We start from the raw sequence: 14,024 nt of genomic DNA on the forward strand, positions 1-14,024 counted from the left end.
GGAATTTGCCTTATACAAAGTCAGTCCAAGTTGAATACATAGTACCATAAAAGTTCCCCTGAGGACTCCCAAGAGATGATCCCTGAACACACCAGGTGTGGCCCCTAAACCTGAGAGAGAGAGAGAAAGAGAGAGAGAGAAGGGGGGGAAGAGACATAGAAACAAACATTTTGTCACGATACTAAACATTTTAAGTTTTGCTGTTTGAAAGAAATTTTCTCACACACATGTATGCATGCTAAGTAGAATTAAGGTAAATTCTTCCCCATCATCCTTAAGAGAGGACTGGAGGAGCAGGAGCAATAGTGATGTCAAAATCATATTAAGTCTTATTAAAATATGTTTTCTGATTTAACACTTGCATTCTGCATTTCTAATAGCTCCTAGATGATCCTGATGCTGCTGATCCCATGTTACGAACCAAGAGTACTTGAAGATCTCTTTTTTGTTCTAAGTGTCTTAACATCTCTGCCAGTGGCTGACTTGGCTCCCTTCTTCCCTAGACCATAGCATCTTCCCAGCTGTCCTTTACTCTACCAGAGAAGTTATGTCAGCATAACCTCTCACATACCCTGTTCTGTGCCTTCAATTCGCCAGTCCAACTCTGAATTGGTGTTGGTCAAGAGAGGAAACAACTAACCTTTTCTCCTCAGGGATCACTTTCTTTTAAAGTCCTCTTTCCTTACATTGATCCTAATTGCTTTTTTGATAAATGTACCTTATACATGAATTAGGCCATGCATTCCAATTCTTCCCTTTCCACAAGAATACTTCCAAACAGCTTCTTTCAAGACATCACTCCTCAGTACAAATGTCACTTGTTTCAGAGCCCTTCCCAGAACCCTCAGACTCAGCTGTTCTTGTTTGCTGCCCCTCTGAACAATCACAGTATCATTTTTCAATTTCTTCATAAGATTTAGCAAGTTTTGAAATTATCTTACCTAGTAACTTGTTTATTTGCTCCCTTCCCCCGAGAGGTATTCATTGTACTGTTTGCCATTCTATCCTCAGTTATCTAAAAAACATAGGAAGTATAAAGTACTCATAGAAAGTACAATAGGAAGTACTAAATAAGTAAATGGTGCGTTCCATTTATCCCCCACTTGAAGAAGGGGGCCTCTTCACATATTTCATTTCTTTTCCTCTATGACGGAAGTTTTTCGGTCGAAACTCTTTAATACCTTTCAAAATATAAGAAATGGTCTTGATCATGAACTTGATACTAGAATGAGTTTACATGAGTTTGCAAACGTAAGTTCTTGAAAGTGATGCTGAGTTCCCTCTCCCAGAAGCTCATTTGTGGGGCTCTAGAGAGCAGAGAAAGAGGCAAGAACTGTCCCTCTGGCATGCAGAGTCCGTGGGGAAGAGCTAGAAGCACAAACCACGTAATCTCATGATTGTAAGAAAATCCCAAGGCCAAGTGCATCTCAACTAGTAGACACCTCTTCTAGAGCTACTAAGTTCTGTTGTTCCATCTAGATTCTCTTTCTAGTGTTTCCCCTCCCCCTTCTATGCACCAAAATAAATCAAATACTTTTAATACTTTTGTTTTCTTGGGCTCTTTCATTCTTTATATGGGCCACAAAAAATTGTGAGACTATCAGGGTATGTTGTTGGGAAATTGCAGATGAAAGAGAAGTTGCCTAGTTAAATCTTAATTTCAAATAATCCATTTTTAGTATATGTTACATAAATTACTTTTATTTGCTAAGTCTAGTACTCAATTCTTCATTACCTGTGTCACACTTCCGTATTTTTGTGTTGCTTCAAATGACTGGTTTATAAAGAGGTGAAGCAGGAGCAAGAAGAAAAGAGCAAGATGCAGTGCTTCCTAGATTCCACCTTGGCGTCTAGTGTGGGGGTGCTCTCAAGCTTCCAGTCTGAACGCTCTGTGCTTTCTTATATTTTGTAAACTGTTAATTTGTCTGTAAAGAGACACAGACTTCAAATGGGGCTTTTTATAAATCAACTGACACAAAAGGGCCCTATAAAGTGAGCAAAGTAGAAAAGAAAAACTTATTTTCTCTCTCCTGGAAAACAGTCTTTTCTTACATGGCACCAGGCTTATGGCAGTTAATAGGTAGTAGTTCAGTCACAATAACTGATCCTGTTCTAGAGAGTTAAGAGCAGATGCAGTCCCACGTAGAGCCTAGTAAACATGAATAGAATGGGAGAGTGATGGTACAGAGTTGGGGCTGGGGGAAGATGTCAAAATGTCAGAATTAACAAGAATGGGAGCTTACCCATCAGGAGTGCTTACCTGGTGAAAAGCATTCATTTACATAAACTTCTTAAGAATCACATCAATGAATGTTGGATATGAGCTAGGTATTAGTGTTGATATCAGCTGGGAAAACTGAGGCAGGTGAGATTAAGTCATTTGAGTAAATTAAGTGGTAAATGGAAGATATGAGCCAGTTCCGGAACTTATACTACAAAACTCCCTCCGTTTTCCAGCATTTGATCTATTTATGAGAATAAAATTTATGAAGAGGTTAGAGTGTTGGGCTCTTGACATAATAAATCCAGAGACTACAGTCAATAATACTGCAGGAATATTTAAATGTCTGAGTAGACCTTCAAAGATTTTATCACAAGAAAAAAGTTATTTTTATTGTGAGATGATGGATGTGAACTTGACTTATCCTGGTGACCACATTATATTATATACAAATATGGAATCATTGCACTATGCACCTAAAACTATTGTAATGTTATATTCAGAAATATGTAAATAATAATCATAATAAAAGCCTTTCCTATGACACACCCCTGAAGACCAAGAAAGGCCTAGATGGGTAAGCCACTTAAACTGTTTCTTTCTGCACTTCCAACCCCGTTCTGGGAATATGGGCTGATTGTAAACCAAGCCAAGCTCAATCGGTTAAATGATCAGGGGAAGTCAGTGAATTGAGAACAAGTTGTGCTTATTGAATATATCACATGAAGGTTATTTTAAAGAAAGAACAAATTAAGGTTTCAGGTAAGAGTTTAATCTAACTGAATTAAGGCTGACCATTCTCCTCACCCCCAAAACCCCCAACCGCACAGATAAAGTCTTTAATACTGCTACAAGTTCCCAATGACCCAATGATGTGCTGAGCTCCAAGTTCCTGAGACATCAGTGAATTATTATGATTAGGTGGCCCTTTGCTCCAGTCCTCTTCAGGGTGAAAGGGTACTCCATAACCACAGAAATCATCCAAACTAAAACAGATAGTGACATTAGGACAGTGAGTACAGAAGAGCCAAGAGCATCAATGTTCCTTTAAAAATAACTCATAACTTGGAAATGTACAGTGTTACTATTATTAAAAGGGAGGAATAAAGGAGTCCAATGCAACAGATGTGAACTCTGATTTCCTCTGATACCCTAAACTGAAAATAGAAGAAACTACTGAGGTTAAATTGCATAGTTCCAAGTTTCAGAGACCTGAGTTTGGGAAGAAATCTTTGAATAACAAACCATAGATTTTATTGCAGTCATCAACATAAGATAAAGCTAGTTAGGTTACAAGGTCTGTTTGCCAAGCAAGGGTGTTTTGTTTTTTTTCTTATCCAGATCCCTCAAGTGACTTTTAAATGTGCAAAGGATGGCTATAATTCATGCAGACATTAGAAACTATTAACAGCTTAATCCATGCAAACTCCTAATGAAGTTCTGTGGCTCTATTCCCATTTACGTAGCTCAACAGACGTCCACACAGGAAGTCCACACAGGGACTTGATTTATTTGGTCCCTGGCAGCCAGCAATGTAATGAGATAGGATCGCAGACCCAATCTTTGTACAAAATACCGGACTGCTGCTGGATTCAAAAAATCTCAAAGCTCCGACCCAAACAAGACAAACTTAACCCTCCCCCCCCCCCCCACACACAGACCATAATAGACCTAGTTATCTCTCCTTTGCATTAATTTGTTTAAAAGGAAAGGATCCATGGAGGATTTAAAACTTTCTCTTGTTTCCTAGTGTGCTGAGTCTGAATAGGAGAGACAGGCGGAAGAAGGTGGGTGAGCTCTGCACATCCTTATTGCAGATTCATTATTTGCTTGGAAAGTGTGATGAGGCCACTTTCGAAGCAGGCGAAAGCAGAATTTCAAGGAAATCCACCCCTTCCAGTACCTTCTCCCCACTATCTCCATCCTCATATTGATATCTCGAAACCTGTAATTTGGTCTTTATGGCTTTGGGGAGAGCAGATGACCTCGCTTTAAACCAGAAGTGGGTGTTGTGCACAGCTACGAACAATCTGGAACAGGAACTGGGGGAGGGAAGAGCGGTCAAACGCTCCTGTGTGGGTGCTCGTGGGTCCTTCACGAGCAAACTCAAAATACCCAAGCCCCACCATTTCTGTCTGGACCCCAAGTTCCGAGAGCACCGGTTTCCTCTCCCTCTCGGTAGCGCTCATTCTGAACCCCGGCCGCCTTCTTCCAATAGATAATTAAAAAATGTTCTTACTTTCTCAGTACTCCGTGGGGAAATTCCACTTTGAAATTCTCTGTTCCCCGACATTTTTACTTTGCAGTTGAGAGGCCAGGGATGAGCGAAGAAAAAGAAAAGGGAGCTCTCCCTCTACATCTTTTAAATGACGTAGGGACTTTGGACATCCTCCACCTCCACCCCCAGGCCCCACCGCACCCCTGCCCCCTTGGATTTTTAACCCTGATTCCTGGAGGATCCGTCTCCTCCCAGCTTGCTGCCGGCGGCCCCGGCCAGGGGCGGGTGGGGCGGCCGGAGGCTGAGCCCCGACACCCGCTGGAACCTGCGCGGAGCCCCGAGCCCCCGGGGTCCAGGGGAGACGCGAGTCTTTGCCCAGCCGGGGTGCGCGGCGGCGCTGGGGACCGCGGGCGGCGGGACCACAGTCCCGCGCTGCGTGCGCGCAGCCGCCCGAGTTCGCTAGGGGACAACTTACTGTGCGAGCGGTGCGTCCCCGCCGGCAACTCCCACCCTGCAGGGGGGCCGCGGGGCGATTGGGGGTGGGTGGGAGGGTGGGAGCAGCCGAGGCGGCGTCGCGTCTCGGAGTGCCGGCAACAAAAGAGGGGCGAGAAGTGGAAGGGAGGGCGGGCGGCGCGCGGGCGGGCGGGAGCGGGCGCCGCGCTCTCGGGTGCAGGTGGGGCGACGCTCGCGGGGGGCAGCCCGGCTCGGGTGCTCCCGGCCCGCGGCTCAGACAGGTAGTTGCTGGCGCAGGAACGCAGCTCCCGGCGGGCCGGGCCGAGGCCGGGTGCAGGGGGGCGCTGCGCTTCCTCGAGGGGACGCACGGCGGCCGGGAGGGGGAGCGGTGGGGAGGGGAGCGTGGGGAGGCGGGCGGGGCCGAGTGGGGCGCGGGGAGCCCCCGAGCCCGACGGGGACCGACTGCCATCCTGCAGCGATTTCCCTGTGTCATGGCTCCGGTCTCTTAGCAACGGCCGCGAGTCGGGCCGCCCGGAGCCGCCGCCGCCCCAACTCCGCCCGGCGCGGCCACACAAAGAGGCGCGGGGCGCGGGATGCTCCGGACCTGACACTTCCCGGCAAGTCTCGGGGATGGCTCGGGCCGCGGCGCCCCGCGCTCCGCCCGCGGCCCGGGCGGAAAAGTTTCTCCATGCTGCCTTTGTGTCGCCGGGGCGCGCGGTCGCCGGCCGCCCGCCGCGCCAGCCTCGCCGGGTAAGTGAGCGACGTCGGCGGCTTCTTGCTGCCATTTTGAGCGACTCTCTCCGTCCCGCCCGCCCGCCCGCCCGCCGGTCCCCGGCCCCGGGCTGGAGCACACCTAGAGTCCCCTCCATTATTCTTTTTTTTTTTTTTAAATTTTAAGTCCTGGGCGGGCTGCGCGGGGACACGCTGCCCGGGAGAACAGCGAGCTCGGGGTTGCCCTCACTGCGCCCCTGCCCGCCTCTTTCCAGCTGCTGCACTCGTGACTCCTGCGGGATAGAAGCAGACGGGAGAGAAGGGCAAGGGGCGACGCTGCCCTGTCCACCGGGGGGTCCAGCGGGAGGGTCGGGGTACGAAGAGGGGGGTTCCGGGGACGGGGGCGCTCTGAGCCTCAGACCCCCGAGCGCTGCTTCATGCATTCCCCTCGGAGAACTTGAATGTCTCTCTTAGAAGCAGTTGTATTTTTAGACATCCCTCTCCCCATCCTCCATTCCCTGCCGCGGGCAGACCCGCACCCGGCAGCGCCCTGGCCAGGGCCGGCCGCGACGATCGCTAAGTTTGTTTCCCTTCCCCGGCCGTGAGGGGCAGTTTCCCAGTCTGGGCGCGGACCTTTGTCAGGATTTCTGGTCCCGTGGCGATCCAGTCTGGAGTTCAGCCTTCAGCAGCGCCGAAGGCGTAAGGAACCCGGGAGTTGGTGACTAGCCGTTGAACTAATTTTATAGATCTCCCGCGAACGATTGTTGAAACCCACCCCGATCTTCTTGGCATTCTACCCAGGGCCAGAGCTGCCTCGCCTCGCTGAGAAAGTCACGGGGTCCCTTCCTTCCTCCGCGGGTGCAGCTTTTCAGTGTCCCGGTGCATCATATTAGCACCCAGAGAAAGCTACTCTGCTGAGTCTGGGTTTGCTTCTCAGATGTCTAGCTCCTAAATCCCCCAAATAGATCACAGATCTCCAGATTATCACGGGGAAAATGTTGGAGTCCAGGGATTACTTACAACAGCAGTTTCTAGGATAGAACTACACAGTAAATGTGCTGGGGGGTGGGGGAGGCAGCGTTAATGGGTCAAGTGTAAGCTACTCCTTTAAAAAAAATCACAGATTCTCTACTTACTGGTGCAGGTGCGCCTTTAAAACAAAATTTAAACGGTTTACAAATCTCTTTACTGACCCTATTCAACCTTATGTACGTGGTTTCTTCTTATTGCAAGCCAACTAAGTTTCAATGATACATTGAATTGCTGACATTATAAAGAGCTGATTTCCATTTGTTTTTTCACTGATGGAGAACAGATCCTGCCTAGACCAATATACTAGAGGAATCCAGAGCCAAAGCTCTTTATCCAGGACCAATTAAAAGTAAATTCTACCTGAGTGACCCCACAAATTAAAAAGGCAGTTTATTCTAATTATCCTAAAATATTTTATCACTTAATAAAGAATAAAATGCCAAGTGGTTATGAGTGATGCCCAAGCCTTTTAAGTTCTTATAATGCCCTTAATGTGGCCATCTCTATTAGGGGAGGGAACACAACCAGTGGGCAGAGAGGGGTTTACTCTGGTGATCCAGCAAGATTGAAAAATTTGGAAGCTAACATATCCACAAATACTCATCTGTGCAGTGTGACCTATCCTGGCTTTATTACAAACAAGAAAAGTTCCTATAGGATAGTCAGCTGCCACCCTCCCTCCTCACCTAAAAAATGACCTCATGAGAATAAGATGAAAACATCTCTCACTCCGGGAAATGTCATCCTACAAACCATTATTATTATGTAGTCTGCTGCACCTACTTAATTGCCTACTCATTTGAATATCAGGATTCTGAAGAGTGCTGCTGGCACAATAATAAGGGGTCAGAAAGCTATTATGGCAGAGTAGTTTTAAGATTGTAATTTCCCCCCATGAGGAAGATGATCTTTCTCTGGGAGATTTTAGGAGCCTTCTCACAATTCCCTGATAGATGGAGCACAGGCTACCTTTCCGGGAGATCCTTTGCGGGAAGAGAGGCGGCCAGGGGAAGGGCTCAGTTACATAACCAGTTACCTCAAACTAAATATTCCATCCCAAGAAGCTGTCCAGATGTTGCAGAAAAGAGGGGAGCAAAGGGCTGGGAGAGCGATCTGCTTGCTTTTAGCGCTAGGAGCAGTAATTGGTGGACACAACTTTGTGAAGGGATTTATTGCCCAAGTATCCTCCCTGCCCCCTTTCTGTGTTCTCCCAGCAGCAAACGCTCTACTAAATTTCATGAGGTAAATACACTGTCTTCCTGCCTGCATGTGACTTTTGCTTCTCATTCAGGAAAATGCATCACTCCCCCCATACTTTTATAACATAGTAACTTTGGGGGACAGTTTCAGTGACTTTGGGTCCCACCGTGGCACTTGCCTCTCAGAGTTGAAAGACTGCCTCCTGATCTGTTTCCGGAGGGGACATAGGGGGAAGACTTTAGTAAAGTCCTCAACCATTCTTCTGAGTCCCCACATTTATTATGATTTTTTTAAAAATTGGCATTAATGGCCGGGACTCCTTTGGCTGTCCGCCAGAAGGGCTCGCCATGGGCAGTGCTGGAATATTATTATCTAGAGTGTCTGAGGAGGGGGGAGGGCCCCTCAGTTATCACAGCATCACCCTTGCCTGATACACTTACCCCCCTGGCACCACCCGATCCCACCCCCCGCCAGGGCACTCGGATTTGTGGGTCAAAGGCCCTGAGATGGACCGAGGCCACCCACACGGTGGGACCTGGGCGCGGGACAGCTGCTGCAGCCGCGCCAGTGCCTCTGACGGTGTCGCTCTGCTTTGCAGCCGGAGGAGGTGGCGGAGTAGCTAGAGGGCGGCGGCGCCCCCCTGCAGGAGCCTGCGCCCAGGGGCTCGCCCCGCGCCTGGGCTCGCCATGATCGCCACCGGCGGCCTGCTGAGGATTTCCGCCCGGAAGCAGGATCCCCTCCGCCCCCCGAGCCAGGTCCCCAAGCGCAAGCGGAAGGCCAAGAAGAGGCGCAAGAACGACGTGGTGGTGGTGAAAGGCAAGCTCAAGCTGTGCTCCATCTCCGGGCTCATCGCCCTCTGCGGGATCCTGGTGCTGCTGGTGGGCATCGCCATGGCGGTGGTGGGCTACTGGCCCAAACCCAACGGGGCCACCCATCGGGACGCGGGCAAGCAGCTGCCGTCCGCGGGCAGCGGCCCCCGGGACCCGACCACGGCCAGCGGCAGCAGCGCGGTCAGCAGCAGGAACCGAACCCGGAGCCCTCCGGAGACCCCAGACGGCGCCAACTCCACTGCGGCGGGCACTCCCCGAGGCGCGCCCCCCGCGAAGTCCTCGGCCCCGTCTCCGACCTCCTCCACGTCGGTGGGCTTCTTCTTCCGCGTCTTCTCGGGTTACCTGCACTCGGACAAGCTCAAGGTTTTCGGGCCCCTGATCATGGGCATCGGCATCTTCCTCTTTATCTGCGCCAACGCCGTGCTCCACGAGAACCGGGACAAGAAGACCAAGATCATCAACCTGCGGGACCTCTACTCCACCGTCATCGACGTGCACAGCCTCCGCGCCAAAGACCTGGCGGCGGCTGCAGCGGCGGCGGCCGCCGCGGCCGCGTCCTCGTCCTCGGCCCCCGCCCCGGCGCCCGCGGGGGCCCCGCTCAACGGCTTCCTGGGCTACGTGCAGGCGCGGGGCTTGGACCTGGAGCCCGGGAGCTGCGGCGCGGCGGCGGCGCTGCTGGCCAAGGGCGCCTGGCCAGCCCGGGACGCCGCGTCGCCCCCGGACCTGTCCTCGTCCCCGCGCCGCCCGCGGGAGCCCCCGAGCCTGGAGGAGGCCGTGTACAGCATCTGCCGCCAGCGCTCCGACGTGGCGGCGGCGGCCAGCAGCAGCAGCAGCCCGGCGCCCTGCAGCCCGGCGGCGAGCTGGGGGCGCCAGAGCACCGCCAGCTCCCTCGTGGGCTCCTCGCTGAGCGCCTTCGCGCTGCTGCCCCTGCACGGGGAGCGCGACGGGGCCGGGAACGCCGCCGAGGGCGCGAGTTGCAGCTGGCAGCGGCCCCCGGGGGAGCGCGGCGCCCGGGAGATCCCGCGGGGCAAGCTCGACCTGAGTCTGACCGACCTCCCCGGCTGGGAACCCGGCGAGCCGGCGGCGCGCGCCGCCAGGGGGCAGGGCGGCCGCCTGCCCAGGACCGGCAGGTCCGCGGCCTGGCGGCGCAGCAGCACCAGCGGCCTCCCGGACCCCCGCGCCGCGCCCTCCCCGGGCAGCGCCGACCTGGGCGTCGCCCTCCTGGCCGGCGCCGCCTCCCCGGAGCCCGCCTCGCCGCGGGAGCACTCGCCGCCCGCCAGGTGTGACTCGCCCAGCTCCCGGTCCGACGACCCACCCTGCAGCAATAAGGGCTACGCACCCCTGCGGGAGGCTGGCACCTCCCAGGAGTCGGTGGGGGAGGCGGCGGCCCGGGAAAGTCCAGACTGCGCAGCCCCCGCCGCCCCGGGCGCGGAGCAGGACCCGCGGGACGAGCCTCGCCCCGAGCCGCCCCCGGCCCCGGCCGAGTCCCCCCAGTCCGCCCAGAAGCAGTTTACAAACAAAGAGAAACTCTTGATGATTTCCCGGTCTCCGGCTGCTGCGGGGGAAGACCAGGAGCTGGAGAGCACTGGCTTATAGGGCAAGAGGAGGGAGCAGGGGCAGGGGTGCGAGAGCAGGAGCAAGACCCCCTGGAATCAGTGATCCGAACTGTTCCCTCTCTGCTTTGTGAACTTGTGTAAGGAGATCGCCCAATACCCAAAGAGCTGCAGAATGTTATTCTTGAATTGCTTTCTCAAGACTCCTGTAGATAACTCCAAGCAATTTTTTTTAAAGCAATCTAGTATTTTATGTCCGATGGTGATTGTATGTTCCATGAAAACCAAATGTATTAACGGGTCAGCAATCTAGTTCATTAGATAAAATAATTAATTTTCTTAGGATCAAAATAATATATTTTTGACAGTAACTGTGCACTTTACTCCTTTGTTTTTTGTTTGTTTGTTTGTTTTACATCCGGAAAGTCCCTAACTCCCTCAACTCTGCCAGTTTTATCCGTAGCTGCTCCTGAGTGACAAGCTTTTGTTTTTTTTTTTCCTTCTATGCTTTGGCAGAGCATAAAAGGGTTTGTCTCAGTTCTCCCTGAACTGTTTTTACTAAATGATGTCAAAGCCAAAAGCATGAGTGTGTCATGAAAGAGCACTTTCCTTGCTCCACCCCACTCTTTAATCCAACTGCCCTAAGGCCTCTTTTATTTTTTAAAAGGGTGTTTACACTTTGCTACTGGGGTATCTAATGGAGACCTGAGGGGCCAGCATCTAGAAGGACTGTTACTTCCTAAATTCACTATATCCAGTACATGATACTTTATTGAGTATTATCTATCATACCTGTATTGAAATAGCATTAATATTAAAAATATTTTTTAATAAAACAAGTTTCCAGTTAAACATAATATTGCCTCATTTTGCCTTGGAACTAATGCTTCTAACATACATTAAACATTGAACAGTTCAGCTGGTAAATTGAAATTATTTGCTAGGTAGGACACTACTACTATGATTGTGGTTATCTTCTCCCAAAGTGCTAAGTGCTATCACTACTTGAACAATAGCCAGGAAATATTATTTTCTTTTCAGTACATAAGGTACAATTGAACATTTGGGAGTTTCTCTTTCAACTTGAATGAAACTGTTAAAAAAAAAAGTTTCTGTAACACTTCCTGTTACCTAAAAGTATTCATTTACTGAAGAATTTTCATTCACTTCATTTTGACTATTTGGTTTTTAAGTGTCTGCTGTTGAATCATGGCCTACTAGTGTAAAAGGTGATGTTTTAATACTTTAGTAGATATTGACTTTTAAAAAACAGACAACGATCAGTAACAGTAAACCATCCTGAGGCCTCTTGCTCTTCCTGGGCACTGAGGACCTGAGGGTGGTATTTCTTACCACCATTTTGCTCTGAATCCTGTATTCTCAGTCAGCTAAGGATACTGTTGCAGTAGATGAAAATACTTCTTTCAAGGGCAATCCTGGGAAAGATGTGGTCACATTGATACCCCAGGGTGAAACAGGGAAAGTGCAGTCTCAACAGTGAGACTGGGCCCCAGCTTTCTGCATTTGCTCCTTGAAAAGATTTGGTCAAATGCCAAATGTCTGTGGGCTGGTCATCTGATCTGTAATATGCAGTAATATGCAAATAACTAAACATATCTTAGAGCTATGAAGGGGGTAGGTAAGAGATTTTTTAGGTGTGTAGCTGAGCAGCATCAGTGCAGAGAATGTACTCAATACACGGTATTATTGGGATTATTATATCACTAGAATATAGTGTCCAAATGTATGCCAGAAAATAATGGACCTTTTCTAATTTGAGATCTAGAAAACCTGAACTAAAATCTAGATATTTACTATCTGCACAATTTTTGGCAAATCAGTAATCCCTCTTGGCCTCTGGGGGATGATAAAAATCTCTATGATTGGTTTCAGCTCTGAAAACTTTACTTAAATACAGGGTATTTGTTTTTTCCTGGATATAATCATATCACATCACTGTACTCAATTTAGCAAATTGAATATATCTTAGTAAACTACCATTTAGTCTAACGTTCTGTAATCAATTTTTAAAGGACCTAAAATATTCCCAGATTAGATCCACATTAAACCAGGAACTCATAGCTATGGATTAATTTATTTGGCTCTTCTGAGTTTTACTCGGAAGTGAGAAATGTAACCTCTGGTTGGTGTTAAATTTTAACAGTCCCAGTTGTTTTGTAATACCTCCAACAAAATTATTTTTCTCTCTAGTTTTTTCTCCATGAATTTTATAATGAATAGTTTATATCCTAGAGTTTGATGTGCTGTTTGAAAGGAAAATCAGATTCTCCTACTCTTAAAATGTCATTTCTATTCCTCAAAATATGCACTATAAGACATTTATCAACTAGTAAAGCATCTATCAGTTAAACTAAAATGGGACGAGTAGGATGATATTTATCCATTAAAAATTTCAAAATGTTCGAAGTTGGGGCCTCAGATACAGTCCCACAAAGCAAGCACCAGACTCAGTGTTTTGATCCCTGACACCCCGAATGGTTTCTCAGGCCCTGCCAGGAATGATTTCTGTGCACTTGTGGATATGGCCTGAAGCAACAACAACAAAACAAACAAAAAAGTTTGAATTCTAACCAATGAACACTATTTAACAATTATTATCTAGCTGTAGTAATTAGATTAAATAAGTACTTGAAGTTCATATTGATCTAGTACACAGGTCTTCTAAAGTTAAGTAACTTAAGTGAACTAGTTTAGCTCAATATCAAATAATATTTATCTTAATTATTGTGCAATTTAGCTGGATTTTTTTTTCCCCTTGAAGGTAAAGAAGAGTTCAGTTTCCCAACTCTTGGGAAGAACTGGGTTTTCATCAGATGGTTGGAATCCTCCGCAATGATGATTTGAGTAATTCACAATCTTTTCTTTAAAGGAGCAGAGGCAGTCTGCAATAATGAGCTAAAATTTTACCTATTTATTATGGGCCAAGTCCTGTTCTACATACTTTACACTTGTTTATCATCTCAATTACTCCTCATAACTTTGCTGAGTAGGATTGTTATTTCCCTTTTTATAGACAAAGACACTAAGATCAGAACAATAGATCTCTTGCTCAGGGCGACATATTTGGTCTTTGATGGAGCCAAGATTATTTTTAGGCGAGGGCTGGAGTGTGGGTTGGGGAGGAGATTCCCTAGATTAACTGGCAGATACAGCACTGAAATGGCCATTTCTGGAGACTAAAATTATTTTTCACCTTAACTTTCTGCTAGATCCGATTCTAGACGCCATCCTTAGAGATAAGTACTACTAGAAAGGGTAGTTAGTTGAAAGTTGGTGCCTTTATCTCAGTCTTTACACTGACATTAAAAAGACTTTTCTTGTGATGTTGCAGAGGTTCTTGTGCCAAATGTCTAGGACTATTTGAAGGAATCTTGTACTCCACCAACTCTCTTTATTGGTAGAAAAGGTTTCTGAGAATTAGGTTGACTTATTTGTTCAAAGTTAAGCAAATAGTGGCAGGACTAGAATATTGAAATAAATTGCAATAGTTGGCATATTCATTGACCTGATCCTGAATTTCTGTCATGAATTAAATGGGTGTTATAGGCAGGTTACTTAACCTCCTTGTGTCTCAATTTCCTTTCCCATAGGATAGGAAAAATAAAGGATGGGAGTGAGAATTAAATGAATTAATATCGGTATAGAGTGTTTCCAACAAATTTGGCAAATAGAGAGTACTATAAAATATTTTTAGTTCTATACAAATGGAACCAAGGATATAGCACTGAGTGACCCTGAGCATCTTTAAGACTCTGCTGCTGTCCCCAGCCCCAGCCACCGCTGGG

The 14,024-nt window shown here is 48.3% G+C and overlaps 1 protein-coding gene across 1 annotated transcript; it reads left to right on the plus strand.

Moving 5' to 3' along the window:
• The first annotated feature begins 5,503 nt into the window (after positions 1 to 5,503).
• On the plus strand, positions 5,504 to 10,261 carry TMEM200C (transmembrane protein 200C). The gene is made up of 2 exons (XM_056138236.1): positions 5,504 to 5,642; positions 8,434 to 10,261. The coding sequence occupies exon 2, from the start codon at positions 8,522 to 8,524 to the stop codon at positions 10,259 to 10,261; it is 1,740 nt and encodes a 579-aa protein (XP_055994211.1). The 5' UTR covers positions 5,504 to 5,642; positions 8,434 to 8,521.
• Positions 10,262 to 14,024: the final 3,763 nt, after the last annotated feature.

The sequence above is a fragment of the Sorex fumeus genome, unplaced genomic scaffold, assembly GCF_029834395.1.
Source record: "Sorex fumeus unplaced genomic scaffold, SorFum_2.1 ptg000128l, whole genome shotgun sequence".
NCBI lineage: Eukaryota > Metazoa > Chordata > Mammalia > Eulipotyphla > Soricidae > Sorex > Sorex fumeus.